Source organism: Taudactylus pleione, unplaced genomic scaffold, assembly GCF_031769625.1.
Source record: "Taudactylus pleione unplaced genomic scaffold, aTauple2 ptg000009l, whole genome shotgun sequence".
Lineage (NCBI taxonomy): Eukaryota > Metazoa > Chordata > Amphibia > Anura > Myobatrachidae > Taudactylus > Taudactylus pleione.
This window is the reverse complement of record NW_028284412.1, coordinates 13,027,603-13,048,776: the sequence shown is the minus strand read 5'-3', so window position 1 is coordinate 13,048,776 and position 21,174 is coordinate 13,027,603. Positions and strand designations below refer to the sequence as shown.

General features: G+C 41.3%; 1 protein-coding gene across 7 annotated transcripts in view; it reads left to right on the top strand.

Annotated features, from left to right (window-relative positions):
* The window catches only part of TYW2 (tRNA wybutosine-synthesizing protein 2), a 49,889-nt gene extending 29,043 nt beyond the window's left edge, over positions 1-20,846 (top strand). For all 7 annotated transcript variants that reach the window (XM_088467360.1, XM_088467368.1, XM_088467332.1 and 4 more), the window contains exons 3-8: positions 244-412; positions 12,110-12,308; positions 13,767-13,917; positions 13,998-14,107; positions 17,220-17,377; positions 18,878-20,846. In XM_088467360.1, coding sequence (XP_088323486.1) covers positions 244-412; positions 12,110-12,308; positions 13,767-13,917; positions 13,998-14,107; positions 17,220-17,377; positions 18,878-19,255 — 1,165 coding nt within the window. In that variant the 3' untranslated portion in view covers positions 19,256-20,846. The remainder of the gene's footprint in view (positions 1-243; positions 413-12,109; positions 12,309-13,766; positions 13,918-13,997; positions 14,108-17,219; positions 17,378-18,877) is intronic.
* The last annotated feature ends 328 nt before the right edge of the window (positions 20,847-21,174 follow it).

Genomic DNA, 21,174 nt, shown 5'->3' with positions numbered 1-21,174 from the left:
CTGATTGTAACCGATAGTTTTACATTTGGCAAATTTTGTTTGCAAAGATGTCTAGATGAGGCTGATTGTCCATCTAACGGGATTATGACGTGAAGTTTCCTACCCAATAATAACTACTTTCTGTTCCAATAAACTCCTGAAACATGTATATTTGTGAATGTTATTAGTGGCTTTTATTTATGGTTTAATGGTCCTTGTAGTGTTTCTGAATCGTATATTCTCTCTCTGGTCATTTTATTACAGAGAGTACTTGGAGAAGGCCTGTATTCTGGATGGACGTTATCGTGCACAGAAACTTGATGATGGCACAGTAGCTATTCCAGTTCTTGAAGAAAAGCTTAACATGTCAGTCCTAGAGGAGCTGATGATAAACGTAGCCCCTGGGAGCTCTTGCAGAGAAACTTTGATCACAGTGAGTATTTCTATGTTATTTCTGCTGATAACGTTATAGTAAATAACTAATTATGGACACCATATTACAGATGGAAGAAGCTTGTAAATGTAGACCTCTCCTTACCTTTTCCCATCCCCTCCATGAGGGATGGGAAAATAATGCTTTAGGTAGACTGGGTTATGATTATATGTATGCAACCAACCAATGTAATAGGTTTCCTTTTACTGGTAATAATTTAATTATTACCAGTAATTTATATAGCGCGCACACATTTCGCTGCACTTTACACAGAATATTTTGTCATTCAGATCAGTCCCTGCCCCATTGGAGCTTACAATCTACAGTCCCAAGCACCTGTACAAACACACACACATTAGGGTTAATTTTGTGTCAGAATCTAAGTAACCTACCAGGATGATTTTTTTATTTTTTTATATTGTGGGAGGAAACCGAAGAACCTTGAGGAAACTCATGCAAGCAGAGGGAGAATATAAAACTCCACAGAGTTAGGGCCTTGGTGGGAATTGAACCCAAGACCTCAGTGCTGTGAGACAGCAATGCTAACTACTTCACCATCCATGCTGCTCTTATGTGCTGATTTGTATATTAAAATTAAGCAGGAGTTTTAGAATGACTGTCTGTGGGGTTTTCTCCTTCATCCACTAGAGGACAATTGGAGTGATTACACTGGGGTATAGACGGGTGATGAGTGGAGCCTGGCACTTTAAATATTCTTAATTTTTTGCTAATTTTTTTTATTTTCTAGCCCTGTGAAATACATAAGGCTGTTAGCTCCCTCATATTAAACATTTTTGCATATATGAATCATGTAAACACCAAGTTCTTGATAATATTTATCAACACTGCACACCAGAGTTTATATAGAGTGGCAAGAATCTGGTGCTGACACTGCCTATTGTATATATAGAATAAGAGCATGCAAGCACAGTTCCTGGGGCAATAAAACCTGGCACATGAAATGCCAATGTCCTAATTCTGCGTCCTTATAATTCAAAGCAACAAGGGTGAGAGAGCAAGTCAGAGTGGCCGCCATGTAATACAGTTGAAGTGATATTCTGAAGCACAGGCCTGTAATGACGCCGTAGCAGAAAAAAGACTTTTGAATTTCTTTAATAATGGCCTAGTGCATTTTTCTATCAAATCGAATGGAACGGACTTATTTTTTTGTCTGATTTCACCATACACAAGTCATTACCTTCAGTGAAACTAGAGTTACAACTATTAGTTGTATTGGGACAATCTTTTTATTATTTTTTTTCCAATGAAGCGTTTGCCATTACAATGGTACATGTACCATAAACAACACACTCCCAACAAGGTATTTTTGTTGTTTAATAAAAGGAGGGTAAATGTGGCATCATTTAATAATTAAAAGGCACATTGTGCTCCTTTTTCCTTTTGTATTTTTAGAAAATACAATTTTGAGCTGCTAGTCCAATTAGCCAGTACCACTTGGCATAAATATTCAACCACACAAAAAACTAAAGAGTAGGACTGCGCTATAGTTATCTGGTAACAAAGACCTGCATATTGTTTGTTTGAATAAAAGACTTCAAGGCTTCTCAAAAACTAATAATTACAGATTTATTCACAACTCATGATATACATAATAAAACACATAAAAACAAAAACTACATATTCAATATGTTTAAAAAGGGCACTAGTAGCTTTTTCTTTTAAATCGCTTGTGACTTGCTGACAGATGGCAAAGTGGAGATATAACCTTTCCTTATGCTGATAATAGCAACATTATTGGCATCTCACTATACAAATCCAGAGTATACTGATATAACCGCACATCAGCATATGCAAAGGTTATATCTCCACTTTGCCATCTGTGGATGATTGAGAACTTATACAGCCAAAGTCTTTTTCTTACCCTTGGAGACCATATCTCCTTTTATCATTTGGATATTATATGTGGTTACAGAGGTGTCTATGGAGACGTAAGGTGCATACACATGTAAAGATTTTCTGTCCAACCATCCAACTAGTTGATTGGTTGGAATGAAAGTCTGCTAAGGTATGAAATCAAATGACAATCAGCAATTTGCTCCCAAATGCGGGAAAATGGACAAAAACTGTTGTTTGAACAAATTGTTTAGATCAAACATTTAATAAACTTGTCTGACCGACCATTTTCATCTGTTTTCTGGCATTTAGGAGCAAATTGCTGATCATCAGTTACTCCCATACTTTACCAGGTTTTCATTCCAACCAATCAACTAGTTGGATGATTGGACAGAAAATCTTTACGTGTGTACCCAGCCTTAAACAAGCAAGTCACAAGCGATTTAAAAGAACAAGCTACCAGTGCCATTTTTAAACATACTGAATATGCGTTTTTTTGTTTTTATGTGTTTTATTATGTATATCATGAGTTGTAAATAAATCTGTAATTATTAGTTTTTGAGAAGCCTTGAAGTCTTTTATTCAAACATGCAGATATTCATCACGCATGGCTCACCACACCTACCATCTGTTACCGTATTCCACATTTAGCTTCAGCATGCATCAGTTATAAAATGTAGTGTATGATTTGTAAGCTCTATGTTGTGCTACTTACAGTTTGTATAGCTGTAATCTATGGAGGTGGAGACTGCAGGCCAACTATCATTGCCACAGATAAGAGCAAGGCTATATAGACATAGGTCAAACTGTGTGACTAGTGCTGCTGAGACCCACTGAGAGGGGACCAAGGCTCCATCCACACCTGACAATGATTCTGCCTTACAAAAACTCTCTAATCTGTAACTGCTATTAGTAGAAAATGATTTAAAACTATATAAAAGTCAAACTCCAAAGAAAACAGTTGGATTTTATAGCTTGTTTAGAGTTTTCAGTAACCTGCGTTTGTGGCCCTTTATGCCTGGAAAGAAGCACCAGAGGCGTGTAAGTTCGTATAGAAGGAACATCTACACAAGTGTAGCACACCCTGTGGAGATGTGACCTAGTTAGGCTCCAGATACCATTCTTAGGAGGCATATCTATTGCAAGTTCCGCATACCTGCAGTAAATAAGTGCTGCTTTATGATTAAACCACCAGCACGTATATATACACTCTATCAGTAATCTGTACCCTCAGTCCTTACCAAATAAGTAACCAGCACCTGTGTAAATAAGGGAACCGTACTGGGCTGCTCATCCTAGAACCCCTGGAATTGTGGGTGCTGTGGTAATAATTGAAAGCTAAATTGGATTAAATACTAATGTGGTGCTACAAGTTCCAGCAAACCATTGAGTACTTTTGCATTCTGGCATATGGGAAGTAGTTTCACAATGGTACCCAAGAAAGGAAAGAAAAAGGCACTGACTTAAAACATGATTTTATTAAAATTCAAACTCCCCTAGCACACTAGCTTGCTTTTTATTCTATTCCTAAATATATTGGGAATTTTATTTCTTCGTTCCTAAAGTACCGTATTTCAGAGTGCAGTCAATCAACATTCATCCTCCTAGCTGAGCTGCTATGAAGATAAATATAGGAGTCAATAAACGATCAGCCAATTAGACCGAGTTGCATCTAAAGGGCTGGTACATAGGAAAGCCACTCTGATTATGTAATTCATAGATACTTTCCAACATCCTATATATGAACTGTTAAGTTGACCACATACAGTACAGCTGGGATAGAGACTCATCCAATACCCCTTTTCCACCAATCTTATAACAACCCGGGTTATTGCCGAGAAAAAACAGGTTGAGGTTTGGTGTGAAAGGGTCAGCCCGGGTCGTGTTACCCGGGAATCTGACCCATGTAGCTACATGATCCAGGGTAACGGTGCAGTGTGAATGGTGCAACCCGGGTCACGCAAAAAGCCGCTGATTGAAACTACTGGTGTGCTCTGAGATGATGTCATCCTCTTCTCTTCCTGAAATAACTCTGTGCTAGTTAGCACAGTGTAAGCAGCTGCATCATGGTCTCACTTCCTGTGTCAAACCGCAGTAATCCGCAAAAACTCAGGAACTCTGGGCAACACAGTTGTAACTCGTCGCCCATGATTAAGCAATGCAGTGAGCAGTCACCACCCACTTTTTTTTACCTCATCTTTGTGAGCCTGAAAAATGTCCACTTCTAATGACGTACATAAGTTTTGCAGGGCAGAAACGTGTTCATTGTAAGCCCTGGTCTACCCTGGAATAAATCTGGTCCCAGGTGAGGTGGAAAATGGGTCAGACATCCCAGACATACTTCCTTGGTCTTTAGTATCAGCTATTTTTTTTTTTTTTTTTTTAATACCCTGTATATTTTTGTTTTACTCATACCATTTAATTTTGTTTTACTCGTACTACTTTAATAAAGGTATCTGATGTCTTATTCTGTATCTTGCCGAACGGATTCCCTGCTTATGAATTTTATTGATGCTACTCAAAATTATGATAATGTATGGCACTAGAAATCTGTATATGCATTAGGGATGTGCAGGCTCGGTTCTACTCGGTTCCGTTCGGTTCTTTTTACCGAATCTTATTGGCTATCCAAAACTCGTGACAGCTGAAACCCAATAAGATCCGGTAAAAAGAACCGAACGGAACCGAGTAGAACCGAGCCTGCACATCCCTAATATGCATTAACAATAATTTTAACTATTTATTTCTAAGATCACCCAGTGAAGGTTTAAACAAGAAAAATGAGAATAAAACATCCTTTCTGCGGTTATGAAGTTCTCAGTGATTGCAGAAGTGCTTACAGTGGTGTGAAAAAGTTTTTGCCCCTTCCCTGATTTATTTTTGCATATATGTCACACTATCAGATCTTCATGCATAATTGAATATAAGACAACCTGAGAACACAGAAAATAGTTTTTAAATGATTATTTTTGAAGGAAATAAAGGTTATCCAACACCAACAGTAATGACCCCCTTAGTAACTGATTCAACCAATTAACCAAATAGAATTTATAATTGTATCAATTAGACTAGACACAATGGGTGTAGTGAGTATTCAAATCCCGACAGCAGAAGCCCGGCAGAGGTGAAGATCCCGATCGCTAATAAGGTAAGTATAACTAACCCTATTTCCCCCCCCTAACCCTCCCTATACACGGCCAGATAAAATGACTGTCAGACCGACAGACATTTTATCTGGCAGCCTGCCAGCCGCAGATGTCCGCGGCATATACTGTGAGATTTCTCTCGCAGTGTATTAGCCCGTCCCCTGCGCTCCGCCTCCTGGGAAGGAGACATTTCCCTGTTCCTTCCATGGGAAGGAACACAGGAAATGTCTATCTGTCGGCTGCGGCTGGGCATACACTGCCCGATGCGGCCGACAGTTTACCTCATAAATATTGCATCGGACGGGCATGCTGAACAATCCGGCATGCCCGACCAAGCAATATTTAACACTCGGTCGCCCGCATACACGCTACAATTATCGGGGGGATCCGCGGATATCGGGCGGATTGCCCCGATAATTGTAGCGTGTATGGCCAGCTTTAGGGGTGCCTAACCCCCCTCTAAGTGCCTAAACCTACCCCCCCCCTCACCGCAGCATTACCCTAAGTCTCACGGGGGGTGCCTAACCCTAACCCCCCCCTTCCCCTAGCCTAAACCTAACTCTCCCGGGGTGCCTAACCCTAAGTCCCCCCGGGAGCCCTAAAGCCTAACCCTCCCCCCCCGCGGCTGTCCACGCCCAGCGCCTGTCTAACTTTAGTTTGGTATGCCGGGGGCGTCGGGCTCCTGGCGTAGGTCTCAGTACATTGCCGGGTTTAGACAGTCGGGAAACCAACGGTCGGTATTTAGACCGTCGGCTTCCTGACTACATCCCAACACAATCAGGCTTGCTTACTGCCAGTCCTATTAATTCTAAGCATTACTTAAATAGAACCTATTCAGCAAAATATGAAGTTGGCTGAAAGGTCTTAAGCAGCACAATATGCCACAAGAAAAAGAAATTCCAGAAGAGTTGTGAATGAAAGTCATTGAAATATATCAGCCTGGAAAGAGTTGCAAAGCTATTTATATGGCTCTGGGACTCCAGCGAACCACAGTGACAGTTATCTGCAAAACTTGGAACAGGGATGAGTCTTCCCAGGAGTGGCCGGATTACCAAAATTCCTCCCAAGATCGCATCAATAACTCACCCAGGAAGTCACAAAAGAACCCAGACGAACATCTAAGGTACTTCAGGCTTTGCTTGTATTAGTTAATTTCAGTGTTCATGATTCCACCATAAGAGAGAGACTGGGCAAGTGGTATCCCTGGGAGAGTTACAAGGTGAAAACCACTGCTAACCAGGAGGAACGTAAATGCTCATCTCACATTTGCCAAAAACACATTGATGACCCCCAAGCCTTTTGGGCTAATACTCTATGGACAGATGAGGCAAAACTTAAACTTTTTGGAAGACGTGTTTTGTTACAGTACATCTGACTATGCTAACACAACATTCCACAATAAAAACAACATGCCAACAGTTACACATGGTGGTGATGGTGTGGGAATGCTTTGCTGCCTCAGGACTTGAGTGTCTTGCCATAATTCACGGAATCATGTATTCTGCTCTCTACCAGAAAATTCTGAGGGAGCATTTCTGGTCATCAGTTTGTGATCTGAATCTCACGCACAATTGGGTTATGCAGCAAGACAACAATCCGAAGTACAAAAGCAAGTCACTCGCTGAATGGCTAAAAAGAAACAGAACTAAGGATTTTGAGTGGCTTAATCAAAGTCCTTAGTTGATTCTAATTGTGGTGCTGTGGCAGGAACTTAAACGGGCAGTTCATGCACTAAACTCCTCCAATGTAGCTGAATTAAAGCAATTCTGCAAAGAAGAGTGGGGCAAAATTCCCCCACAATTATGTGAAAGACTGATCTCCCGTTATCGGAAGCATTTGTTTGGCAATTTATTGTACACATGGGTGATATACTGTAGGGGGTAAATTTACTAAAGTGAAAGTTTTTAGAAGTGAGTTTTAGAAGTGATGTTGCCCATAGCAACCAATCAGATTCTACTTAACATTTAACTAGCACCTCCTAGAAGATAATAGCAAGAATCTGATTGGTTGCTATGGGCAACATCACTTTTAAAACTCACTTCTAAAAACTCTCACTTTAGTAAATTTACCCATAGGTGTTTGATAACTCTTTTCCTTCAATGAATGAAATGATAATTTGTGTTTAGTCAGGTTGTCTTTGTCTTATATTCAGTTTTGTTTGAAGATCTGAAACCATTAAGTGTGACAAATATGCAGAAATACAAGAAATCGTGAAGGGGCAAAAACTTTTTCACACCAATGTACCTCGCTTCTCCGCTCATTATACTGTATATAAAATGGAAAATATTTATACTGAAACAGTCTACACGTGCCACCAAACCTGTAGAGAAAAACACCCAGGCAAATAGCTATTTACATTGCAAATTTAACGGTCTACCGAAACGCCTTCCGTTGATGTTTGAAGGCGTTGCACCCATATACAGATTCAGCCTTAGAGAGAGAGAAAGTGGATGGAGATAAAGTACCAACCAATCAGCTCCCAACTGTCATTTTTCAAACAGGCCCCAATTTATTAACGAGTCTTAGTCATTTAAAACTCATTTTCAGTGATAATGAACAGTTTTCTATATTATTGCTGATAGCGCTGTTTTTAAGCAGCGCTATCAGCACTTCGCCCCCTCATGGCAGATGGCTGGGGAGTGTATTTATCAACGAGCACTATGAGTAAAATAGCACTCGTTTACCTTATCCTCCTTTGTCGTCTTTTGCTGCTGATAAACACCGGGCCGGTGGTGCCTGGCCAGTGCTCTCCTTCCCAGAAGTAATCCCAGCATGCTTTGCAGGTGCCAGGTTTCTATGAAAACATCCCGTTGAGCTTGTGCTCAGTGTGGGGCCGATGGTGTATTTATTTATTTTTTATTGTGCCCACCCCACAGCACTCACTAGTTGCTACTAGTGCTGCCACGCTTCCTTGTGAGTGCTGACAGTCATGGGCCGCGGCAGCAGAGCCAGTGCACAGCCTCAGCAGAGCAGACATGCTGAGAGCTGTTGCCTGTTGTCAGTCTGCACTCAGCCCCTCCCCGCCCATTGCATTTATTTTCATTGGCAGGGAAGGAGGCTATGTGGGCGTGTGTCAGCACTGTCTCCTCCCAGTTCCAAACCAAACTCCCAGTCCTCGGAGCTCCGTTCCAACAGGAAATCAGCTATACGGGGCATCTGAAGATATCGCATGTGCAGGCTTGTATGATTCCACCTTCACTGCAGTACAAACCATGCTACAGACGCATGGTCACACGGGATTTCCCTTCATTCGTCAGCGCTGTTTGAATGAGAAAAACAGCGCTGCCCGGTTTTTTAACACTACTGCTCGCCGGAGAGCGTGTAATTGATAAATAAGAGTAGTAAAAAAATAAATAAATAAAACGCAGCGAGTGGTAATGTTAAATAGCATTGAAGGAGAAACTCGTTAGTAAATGGAGCCCACAGCCTGTAACGTGACACAGGAAGGAGCTGATCGGTTGGTACTTTATCGCCATCCACTTTATCTCTCTCCAAGCTTAGTACAGTGGTGGCTAAAGCGTCAGTTGACCGCCGTGGACCAGCCAGCAGCAGCCATTAAGAGTCAGGCAGTGTCTTATTGGCTGCTGCACCAAAGCTGAAGATGACATGTACCGTCTGTGCTCAGGTGTATCACCAGCAGCCAATAAGAATCAGGGTGATTCTTATTGGCTAGCTGCGCTAGTCACTGCTGGATGAAGTATTGGTGGTCATGTGCATCAGCACCAGCCACTCTGACTACTGGAGCGATTAAACACTCTTTTCTAACTGAATGAAGCACCCTTGTGACACCGCCCTTAAGGTACACTGTGCCCACCACTCTAGAAGGAAAACATGCTGGAGCCTGATCTCACTTCCAGGGCAATTTATCATTCTGTGCTCCACTGCTTTATGCATCAATAATGAGGCAATTAACCTCTAAATTATGTTACTAGGAATAGATCAATGGATTTTATTCCACATTTGGTGCAATATGCATAAAATCTGCTTCCTCATTTAATGCTTAACTCTTGAGCAGATTTCCTTCATTTATGAGATTGTTTGTGAGCCATTTACATTTTTCAACATTAAAAGTACTGTGAGACCATTTTATGTTTGCATTTTGATAGAGGATACTCACTTTGCCAGGCATTAGGGCTCTCCTAGGTCAAATTCTGCTAGTGAAACAAATATGGAAGGATACATATGTTATGTGGAATAGTTCTTACAATTGGGATGGGTATGGGATGCCGGCGCTCGGGATCCCAGCGGTCAGAATCCAGACCCCGGCATCCCGACAGGATTAGAATAGAGTTTTCTAACCCACTTCCTACCCTAACATTCCCTCCTCAGTGCCTGTCCCTTACCTCCTCCCCTAGTGCCTAAACCTAACCTCCCTGCACCCTAAACCTAACCCTCCCCATAGTGCCTAATGTTAACCGTCCCTCCAACCCCGCTAATTACCTTCGGAATTCCGGTGGTTGGGATCCCAGCGTTGGTATTCTGACAAGTGCTGGGATTCCGGTGCCAGCATTCTGAGCGCCGTAATTACCACGGTCAGGATATTAACCGTATCCCCTTTCAATTACCTCTAAGCATGGGGACCTGCACTGTTTCTGACTTAGGGCCGAATGTATGATGTATCGCAGAGGTGGCCAAAGCGTGGATTGCGATCCACTGGTCGACGGCAGACACTCGACCAGTCAATCACATTGGCCCGTCCAGTAGCAATTAGCATCGTCCAATAAGAATCAGTGTGATTCTTATTGGCTGCTGTGCCGAAATTACAGATGCGGTGCTGATGCCGCGGCTGCAATGTCTACTTACGGTCAGGTGTCCATCAGCAGTCAATAAGAATCACAGTGATTCTTATTGGCTAGCTCAGCTGCACCGAACTGAAGCCGCGGCTAGCTGCAGCCGTGGCTGTCACTGTGACAGCACAGCAATAACCAATTAGAATCAGGCTGATTCTTATTGGCTGAGGCTGTCTCATGTAACAGCTTGCGCCAGTGCCAGAGACAGATTAAAGCGGGGCAGAGCTGGCTCGAAGGTGCCAAACCCAAAAGGGGGCGCACTGCTACATCCTGGATTTATCAAGACTGGCGGGCCATCACTGTGGCTGCTGGTGTTGCCCACGGCTGACGGCAGAGAGGAACTGGGACCTCCTCTCTCTGACAGGTCAGTATTCTGTGGGGAGCTGGAGAAATAATGTTTGTTTTATTTTTTTTATGTGAGGGACAATGTTTTGCTTTTTCCTATGGGGGGACATTGTGTTTGTTTGTTTTTGCTGTGAGGGCCAATGTGTGTGTTTTTTTTTTTTTAATGTGTGGGCCAATGTGTGGTTTTGGCAGAACAGTCCCCACGACCCTTAATATGAGGTCACACCCCCTTTTTTGACATGTCATGCCTTCTTTATTGGGAGTGTGCCGACTGTGCGAGCAAATGTAAATGCTCAATAGATCATGGAAGATTTTTAGTTTTAAAAGTAAATCACTAATTCTAAAAGTATATCCACCCCTGGCATAGTACATAGAGGAGTCTGTGTCACACACAGATATACAGGTGTCACATTTCAAATTAATCATTGCAGTCTCGTGATGCCTCTTAGTCGTATAGCATTGCAACTAAGACGCATTTTCAAATGAAAAAAAAGACACTTAAAAGACACTCAGCGCTAGCAGTATACATGGGACCTGGCGCTCCGAGAGGGGCTGTTTCGAGTGATTTCAGCAATAGTGTATGAGGAGACATCTGTACATATTACTCAAACCCACTTTGCTAATTCAAGTGAATACATTATTTTTCCTCAAAGATCATCAACATCATCTACCCTCTGACTCTTCTTCAATACGAGACCCTTTAATCCTGTCCATTTTCTCTAAAGCAATAGATCTTATTTTCCAGGAAAATAATACTGACTGTAAAATTTTGATCGACCCCTCAATATCCTTCCTTGGATTGATAGCTCAGAGTCTACCTTGTAGGCAGATCAGAGTTCCCCCAGCACTTGACACATGCACTAGTGTCCGTTTGCAGGCTGGCTATAATCATTCAACGGGATGTAGTTAGGAGCCAGTGGTCGAAATGCCGACCGCTGCTTCCCGACTGTGAAATCCCGGCATGGGACTGATGATGGGCGTCTAAATACCGACACCTATCATTAGCCTCACGCCGAAATCCAAGTGTTTGCAATTGGCTAAGGGGGTGCAGCGCCCTCTAGTAATCTCCCTCTATTTCTAAATCCTCTATTGTTTCTGCACCAAATGTCAAAATACAATCTCAAAATCTTACATCCAATGTTGATTGACTGGACTTGACCTCAGACAGGTCCTTTCCCTCTGTTGATGCCCATATTATAAAAGACTGCTGTAATCACCCCCAAAAATTACAATATTATTTCATCTGCCCTGTATTAGGTGTAATGCGGCCATACATCTACAGGGAAATTCACCATGTTTAAAATCTGTCAATTCCGGATTCCAACCATCTTTGGGGAACCGTGATTGTCCATTTTGTTGTATTTCTCCGATCACCCGGCATCGGCAAAAAGGGGATTTGCCCCGATACAGACTATAAGACCCCATAAGTCTGAGACTTTTATAATTCTTTAAATGTTGTATTTTTGTTTTCCTTTTATTGAGGGATAATTGTATGTTGTTTTATTTGTTTTTTTATTTAAAATTCTCTAAAAAGTGACCTGAGCTTTTTATTTGTATTCCAGAATCCTGTGCTCTCCAAAAGGGCCAGAGTTCAGTCTCCAGCCCAGAAGTTGCGTATGGACCTATATGAGCTGTTGGACCGCTATGGAGTATTTTGGGGGCGAAATTTGGAACGTGACCTTCCTCACTCGTGGCAGCAACATGGCGATCTGGTTGTTCTAAGTGAAGACTGCTTTTGTGACCCTGTATGGAAGCAGCTAGGTGAGTACAAATACAACAGCAAATCAATATTCAAACTTTGTAACAATGAGCCCCACTTGTCATCAGCATGTACATTAAAACTGACAATGAGGAATGAGATCCGTCATCTGGTTTGAGGGGGGGGCACACTATTTTCCCGTACTGGCCCACGCACACATGGGAGTACCCTTGTTTGAAAGAGTATGCTCTTTTAAATGATGTGCTCCCTTATTAGTTATCGCCAGACAAACAAAATTCCATGCATGGGGTGGATCTAAAGCTCAGCTTTGCCACATATTGTGTTAAATAAAAAAAAAAAAGTGGTACCCTCAATTAATGTTGTAGGTTTTTTAGTTTAAAAAAATTGGTAGGCCTTGTTGGGCTGCAATAAGATTCCTACACATGGTTAGTGTTTTAAACGAGATGGCGAAAATGTGCAAACAAAAATATAAATGTACAATATTTATTTCAGTGTACATTTTTTTTTTTTTGGTGAAAACCTACAAGTAGAATCCTACTGGTTGCAATTTTGTAACAGTGAATTAATGCTGAATCAAGAACCACAAAGTATTTATTTGTGGTGTTTATAAAAAAAAAAAAATATGTTTGCTTTTTGGTACACTTCCTGGAAATTTCAATAAAAAATACTTTTGTTGTCATTCTAGCTAACTTTTATTTGACGTATTAGAGCAGAAAGACTAATGGTATTTTGTTAAAATGCAAAGTCTTATGGAAAAAAAAAAACAAGGTACAGATGTGTCTAGGGGTAAATTTACTAAGATGGGAATTCTATTTAAGAGATGATGTTGCCCATAGCAACCAATCAGATTCTACTTCTCATTTATCTAGCACCGTCTAGAAGATAATACCTGGAATCTTATTGGTTGCTATGGGCAACATCACTTCTTAAATAGAACTTCCATCTTAGTAAGTTTACCCCCTAGTCTCCTTGCCCATTAAAACAGCCCTTTCAGTCGCGACATGCCGTGGCGCGACTCTGTAACGCCAAGCGTCTTTTTGTGCAACTTTTTTAAATAATGGGTTGTGAATAAGACTGCGGCTGTATCTGAATGTGAAATGCTACGTTACGGTGTCACAGCTGCTGACATTGTAAAGTAAAATCTGGCATGCAGATACACACAGAATATAGGCATGCCACATATCATTTGAATCAGCATAAGCTGCTTGTGTGTTCTATTTGCATCACTTTGCATATAACACACATTTTAAGAGGAAAAGTTGCACAAAAAGACGCTCAGCGCTACCGAGTCACACAGTGCTCACGTGTTGTGTAGCGCAACTTGTAGTGCACGGAGGATAGATGTTTGTGGACACAGCTGTATAATTTGTGTGGGTAAAAAGTAATTGATATTGATGTTGGAATGTATCGAGCACTAATGTCAGACACTGGCCTCAGCACTGGTTTGCTAAAACCCTCAGCAGCGAAGAGGTTAATCTGTTATGTCTACAATATTGCAGGTGCTGGATTGTGGGCCACTGTAGCATGCTCTCTTGGGGCTAAGCGCCTAGCAAAGCAAGGTCGAGTGCTGGATGATGGCATGAGATCACCTAACGTGACTTTGTTACTAGGAGATAGCGGATGGGTGGAACATGTGGACAATGGCATCAGGTAACTGATTTAATAAATTAAAGTTAGATTGTCATTTTTATTTCCTTTACCTTGTCTAATGGCTTCACAACTATCTGCAGATATACATTTGATGTCACCAAGTGCATGTTCTCAGCTGGAAACATCGTAGAAAAACAGAGGCTGGCGGCGCTATGCTGTTCCCAGGAGATAGTGGTGGACCTTTTTGCAGGTGAGGTATGTTTTATACCTCCCAGTAGACTGACGTAAATCGTACTTGGGAGTGTGCTCACATTGTAAGATGATTATAAGGCTGACACGAATGAGGCAATGAACAAGTGACCCCTCCTTCCTAGTATAATGAGACCAAAATAGTTTTTCTCCTGAGCCCTTAACATTTATTTATTTTATTTATTAACAGTTTCATATATAGCGCAACATATTCCGTTTCGGTCCACAATTGCTCTTCAACATTGTTATTCCAATAGGATACATACTGTACACAAGAGAACTAGTAGAGGACACAGTTTACGTGTGTTAAAGCAATGACAGGCTATTATGGATAGAAAGGAGCCATGCATATGTGTGACATGTTAGAGATTTGGCAACAGCTGTACTCTACTGTGGCAAGCAGTGTTGCTAGGAGAGTGGTCAGTACCTTACCAGATAATGCGAATTTGGCATCATGTAAAAAACTGCATTTTGTTCTTCTGCCATTAGTTAGCCACAGTTATTAGCTCTTGGGCCAAATGTAATAGGGTGAGAGTTTAGAAAATGTGAGAGTTTAGCAGTAAACTCTCACATTGGTTGAGTTTTATCTTCAAAATGGGAAAACATCTGAATGAGATTTTAAATCGTGAGAGCTTTTTAAATCTAAAAAAACATGCAAGTTCGCTCTGTTACTTTGTTTTTGGACTCTATTACATTAGCAAAGTTTAAAAAGTGTCAGAAACTCTCACTTTTCTAAACTCTCACCCTATTACATTTGGCCCCTTGTCTCTACAGCAGAGGGCTAACTGTCCAGTGCTAAAGCTCATTGTTCCTCCCAGCCTGTGGAATACACCCTTTCCTAGCATTGTGAGTTTCCCTGTGTGGTTTTTTTTGTATTCTTGCACACCTAGGTCAAGCTTATGTTTGCCTGCTTCCTTACCCCTTCTCAGCCCTGAACCATAGTCTGCATTGTCTGATCTTCATGTTATCCAAGTTAGAATTATTGACAACTTTTTTTTTTATTACCCTCTGCGAATGTAACAGCGTTTGCTTTCATTGACCTTCATTCAATACATTAATTGCATATTGATTCAAAGTGTGCTGGACTGCCTTATTATATTCTAGTATTTTGGACCTGTTAATCACTGTGTCGCTAGCTATTGCCTGGGGTTGCAGGTGTTTTTTTCTCTATCTACCTCCACTCTCTCTCTGTCTCCCCCTGTCCCTGTGTCTCTCTTCTCTTCATCTCTCATGTTTCGCTCTCTCTCCCCTCTGTACTTCTTTTTACTCCTCCTTCTTTCCTAATCTCTATTCCCCTTTTTCTCTCTCCCCCTTCTTTTTTGTCTCTTCCCCCCCCCCCCTCTTTTTTTTTTTTTTCTCTCTCTCTCTCTCTATAAAAACATCAGGATCATGCTATATAGAAGAGCAGTTCCTATGGGGAATGGAGATGTAATGTGTACTTGTTCTCTGATCTATCCCAGGCAGACTGTGGTGTCCAGAAAGACCCAGCCTGAGGTATTGGACATGCTAGGGCAGGATTATGGGGCTTGAATGTCCAGCATGTACTCCGCATCGCATGTTGGGACTTGTAGTTCCACAACAGCACATCCCCCAACTTACCATCCTGTCATATGCATGTACACTTCCCCATCAGATGACTGTGTACTATGAAGCATACTGCACTACAGCGGGTGTTACCCAGGTGTGGAGACAAGCCATGCTTTGGGCCCCCTGCTGACCGCTTGTTGCTCCCCAGGAGGGGAGTGATGACCTCGGTGGGAGGTGCAGAGTTCTAGCCCTTGGGGTTTGCTGCTACTTTCTCGGGGAGACTTGGTTAGAAGGCTGAGCGGGTGCTCTGCTTTGACATGGCGGTCAGCTTTACACCCCCGCTCTAGGAATGATCATCCATGGTTAATGGTTTTGCCATCAGTGGTGGCGATCCAATGATTTTCCACCAACAATGGCCCCCTATCCACACCACACAGCCCTTCCCCCTTCTCTGATTAGTCTATTGAGCCCCACCTCGACACAGATTTGGGCTTTCTGCAGTGATGGCGATAGTGTGTTTCCCATCTATGGTATCAACCACCAATGGCACACCGATAGAGCCCATCAATAGTATACCCACTGATGGCTATCCCAAATTCCGCATTCAAGTCATGTGAAAATGAAAGAACACTAACAAATAAACACAAAATACAGGAGCTACAGGTACAGTTTCTAAAACATAAATGTGCAGACAAAAAAATGTGACTCAAAAAAAGGCGCTTTAAGAAAAATGTGGAAAAATAGGAAATATTACGTTCCTTAGATATGAATAATGTCCGTGGTGACGGTCTAGATATTCTTTCCAGTATGACTTCTGGATACAAAAAACTGTATTACACATGTATATTCTTTTTTTATTTTTTTTATGTATGTATGATATCACATCCACATCGTAGGATAAAGAGGGAAAGAATATCTAGACTGTCACCACGGACATTATTCATATCTAAGGAATATTTCCTATTTTTCCACATTTTTCTTAAAGCGCCTTTTTTTGAGTCACATTATTTTTTGTCTGCACGTTTATGTTGAATTTGGTGAGATTTCATATGTTTGAATCACAATTTTAGGCTGCTGTATTGATGCGCCATTCACTAAGGATACACTTCATTTTTTTATTAGTTTCTAAAACGTGTAACTTAACAGAAAAACATAATAATCACACAAATAGAAAATAAACTCAGACATGATATACATTTGAGTTAAAAAAAAAAAAAAAAAGGTGTAACATGAGTCATATGGTCTTTACTACTAACCTCTGTTACCTACATTTAATATTGTGCTAGAATGGCACCCTGCAGCCAGAATCTATGAAGCAGTGCCGCCTGGAGCATACTTAGGACAGTCACAATGCCGCCCTTACAGCTCTACTTCGGGCATTACTGTAATCACCGGCGATTGTGGCCCCGCCCCATGTGACAGCACATAGGGGCGTGGTCTGCACCAGGCCCGCGAATAATGTTATATATATCAAAATGGCCCTCCGCAGAAAAAAGGTTCCCCACCCCTGATCTAGTCTCACAGTTTTTGGTGCTGCCTATCATTACTGTGTATACTATGTGCATTTATATATAGTATGATTTTAGGTATTGGATATTTCACGCTGCCTTTCCTGGTGCATGCGGGTGCTGCTTTTGTTCATGCCTGTGAGTGGAATTCTCATGCTGTGACAGCATTACAGAAAAATCTGGAGCTTAACAAGGTGGCTCATAAATGTCAAATTCATGAGGGTGACAACAGACAGGTAACACCGTAATCGCTACACTGAAAAGTACAATTCTTTTGCTTCTTGCCTGTTATGGTTCTGTTATTTTATCCAATTGTATAAATAGTTTTCAGGGTTGTATAAACCAGGGCCAGATTAAGGTTTATAAGGGTCTGGGGCTGAAAATGATTGAGAAGCAGGGATCAGTGCTGTGTGGATGTGGCCAGTTCCATGTGGGCATGTACACCACCTACACGGTCAGCCCCAGTATCTTCCTAGTAATACTTATAATGGGAAATTTATGGGAAATGCCGGTCATCATCATGGGGTCATGTTGATGGGGAAGCCGACGGACGGCTTCCCGACTGTCTAATCCCGGCAAGGGTTAAATGACAGGCGCCGAAATCCCGACGCCTGTCATTTTACCTACGGCGGGAGTCCGTCATCCCGATCGAAGGTAAGCCAGTCGCGGACAGGTTAGGGGCTCCCGGGGAAAGGCTTAGGGTCAGGAACACTAGGGTGGGTTGGGTTTAGGCTAGGGGAAGGAGGGGTTAGAGTTCGGCACCCCCAGGGGAAGGTTAGGGTTAGGCCTCCCCCCCCCGGAAGAGTTAGGTTTAGGCAGCGGGGAAGGGGGGGCTAGGTTTAGGCACTTAGAGGGGGGAGTAGGGTTAGGCACTGCGGGGGGGGGAGGTTAGAGTTAGGCACCTCTAAGGGAGGGTTAGGGGGGGAAAGATTAGGGATACTCACCTTAATTACATTCTGCATTTTCACCCATGTCGGACTGCTGCTGTCGGGATTTGAACCCCTGGCCGCATACCAATCCCTGTTGATGGGCCTGTTTTTATGTGGAAGGCTGGGGCTGCAGTCCAATCCACCCCATTGTTAATCTGTCCCTGGTATAAACTACAATAAACTTTCACTACTAGCAGCATCTTTTCTGTCTTTAATACCCGAGTCACAAACCTGATCAGATTTTTTTTTTTTTTTCCTTAAATTACTTTTTTTCACTTGGGTACAACAAATTTTGTTGAATGACAACATTGTTCTCTTGAACAAAATTAGAGTTGGAAAGCTAAAACAATACATTGGTAAACTGCTGAATTCTATTACATATAACATTTCCTTGGCTACATTAAGAAATAAATTATTAGTTTTAATGGACATTCAGATTTTTTTTTAAAGTTGGTCTTTAAAATGATTTTCACCATATGCAATTCTATAAAGTTACTTCTGCCTCTCCAGGAACTGATTTAAATATTCCAATATCGAATGATAAATAAATACAGTTCAACATAAAAGTTTTCATTGTGCAAATTGAAATGACAGTCATTTGGTAGCTAATGATGTGTAAGGGCATGATATATCCTATTCCTATATATTTTTATGCTGTAAAATAAGTTTTAAACTGGCTTAGCACTCAAGAATAGATCCAAGTGATCTACTCATTGTAAGGTTCCAATCTCTATGCTCTATTCTGCACGTAGGATTGTTTATGGATATACATTTTAAATCATTCTTATCACTGTTTTTTCCCCCCAGTTGTTGCTGCATGGCTTAGCTGATCGTGTGAATTTGGGCCTTATCCCCACATCAGAGCCAAGTTACCTCATAGCTTGTAAAGTACTGAAGAAAAACTATGGAGGAATACTACACATACACCACAATGTGGACTGCTTCCCTGAGAAACATAGAGTATTGGCTAACATGGAGGCGGAGGATGATCCTGGGAGTTGGAGGAGGATGATTTGGAGGAAGTGGGCGGAGTCTGTTGAGATTAAAATCCAGATTCTGTTAGAGCAGGTCCATGGTTCTCCATGGCAGACAAGTATTGTGCGGGTAGAAAAGGTGAAATCATATGCACCACATGTGGATCATGTTGTCTTGGACCTTGACTGTCGACCTCTTCCGGTCTCATGAACGGTGCCTTTATCTTTTTGTAATCACTTTCTACTCAATACTACAATAATAGTGTATTGCTTTAAAGATCCAATACACCTAAAATACAGTTTGTATGTATGAGCTGCTAATGACATTCACATATACATATAAGAAACTTAAAGGAATAGAAGATGTTTAAGACTTCTGATCGGTAAACATATTGCAATATGGATGATATGTGAATTAGTTTGTCAGAAATCTTAAGATATATTTGAACTGTAACATATAGTGGTTCTCTTGTTAAAGACAATATGTATTGTTTATGTATTGTATGTGACTTAATGGTCCCTAAAGTGTAAATTGTAGATGTAAATGTTACTTACACTGCACTAACCATAACTGAACTATCACTTTGCCTGTTGTCACTGATGTACATTATATTTTTACACTGCTACGAAACATAGGGGAAGTCATTATCACACTATTGGCCATATCCAATTTGCCCCAAAAAATAGCAAAAACAAAACACCAGAGAAGTTTTGGTGCAATATTTTTGCGTCTTTTGTCTATGCGCCCTCTAGATTTTCGCACTATCCTATTGCAAAAGACGCAAAAACGCATTTGTGCAAAATCTGCATGGTGAAACCAGCGAAAAGTACTGCACATATTGGGTAAATCAGTCTGTACCCCTAAAAAGGCTAACTGACAATGGAAATCATTTTAGACTTGTATTAGTGGCACTAATAAAAGTATGTGGGGTTCTTATATTGTGTTAAATGTTATATGCATATTTCTATAACATTGGAAAAATGATAAAAAGCAAGTTTTTTTTTTTTTTAACCAAAATAAATGCTGCATTTAAATTAGGGGTACATGAAAATGGGCGCAAGTATATTTTTGTTTCCTAAAAGTGCACATTTGAAAAATGTTAAATACCCCCTGGTGCAGCAACCTGCAATGTTTCAAACACATGTCCCATCTATAGAGCCCCCCAAAATACCTGACCCATTTTCCAACACTACGCAAAAATAACATGTCACTATTGGCCAAAATAAGGTAATTAAAAAAATGTTTTTGCCTATTTTATCATTATGGAGGGGGTGTCCAAGGGGTTCTGAAACAAATCCCTACATTTTTTAATCAAAAATAGGGATTTTGATAATTTTTTCACCTGCTCTGAGATGCCAATTTGCCGGTTTTTGTCTATGGAGTTTTTGCATATGCGAAGTCTTCGGCAATAGGATTGCACGATCCGTTTTTTTGTGTGAAAAGTTATCTGCCAACATTTATTGCCAAAATGCTCGATAATACCATCAGAAAAAAACGCGATAACACACCATTTTTTTCCTGAGAAAATGATTGGGGCTAATTGGATACGGGCCTATGACAGTCCTGTATTTGACCAAATAGTTGTAACTCAGGCTTGGTTTTAAGTAATAAATGTACATTGGCAGCTTTCTGTTTGTCTTTGTAGGAATTGGTAGTGTTTCTGGTCTGCTTGCTGTGTTCATAAATTAAATTTTTGGGCTTTCCCATTACATTCAGTGCAGCCCTACATATCATCCATTTGTCACTCTGAACTGTACAGCTAGTGCTATTAAATAAACCATGGAGACTATTAAAGGAGGAACTGGGCTGACCATAGTGATGCTTTTATCAGAGACCCAAAGATGTGGGTTCAGCCATAGGCCTGTGCTGATTACAGCTTTGGCAGTTCAACTCTGGGGCTTGTTGGGACTTAAAACTAATAGGGAGCAGAATACCGTGACAGAGCTGCACTGTCCCCCACTGTGATGACACCTGTGTAAACTCATGAATAAACCATAATCTGGGCTGAAGTATCTAACCACCAATGTGACTTTCTCATCGACAGAAGGTGGGTAAGCTGCCTTGAGATGTCAAATTATATACACAATATGGTACAGCTGGTAAGCTAGCCTGAGACCAAATTATAATTA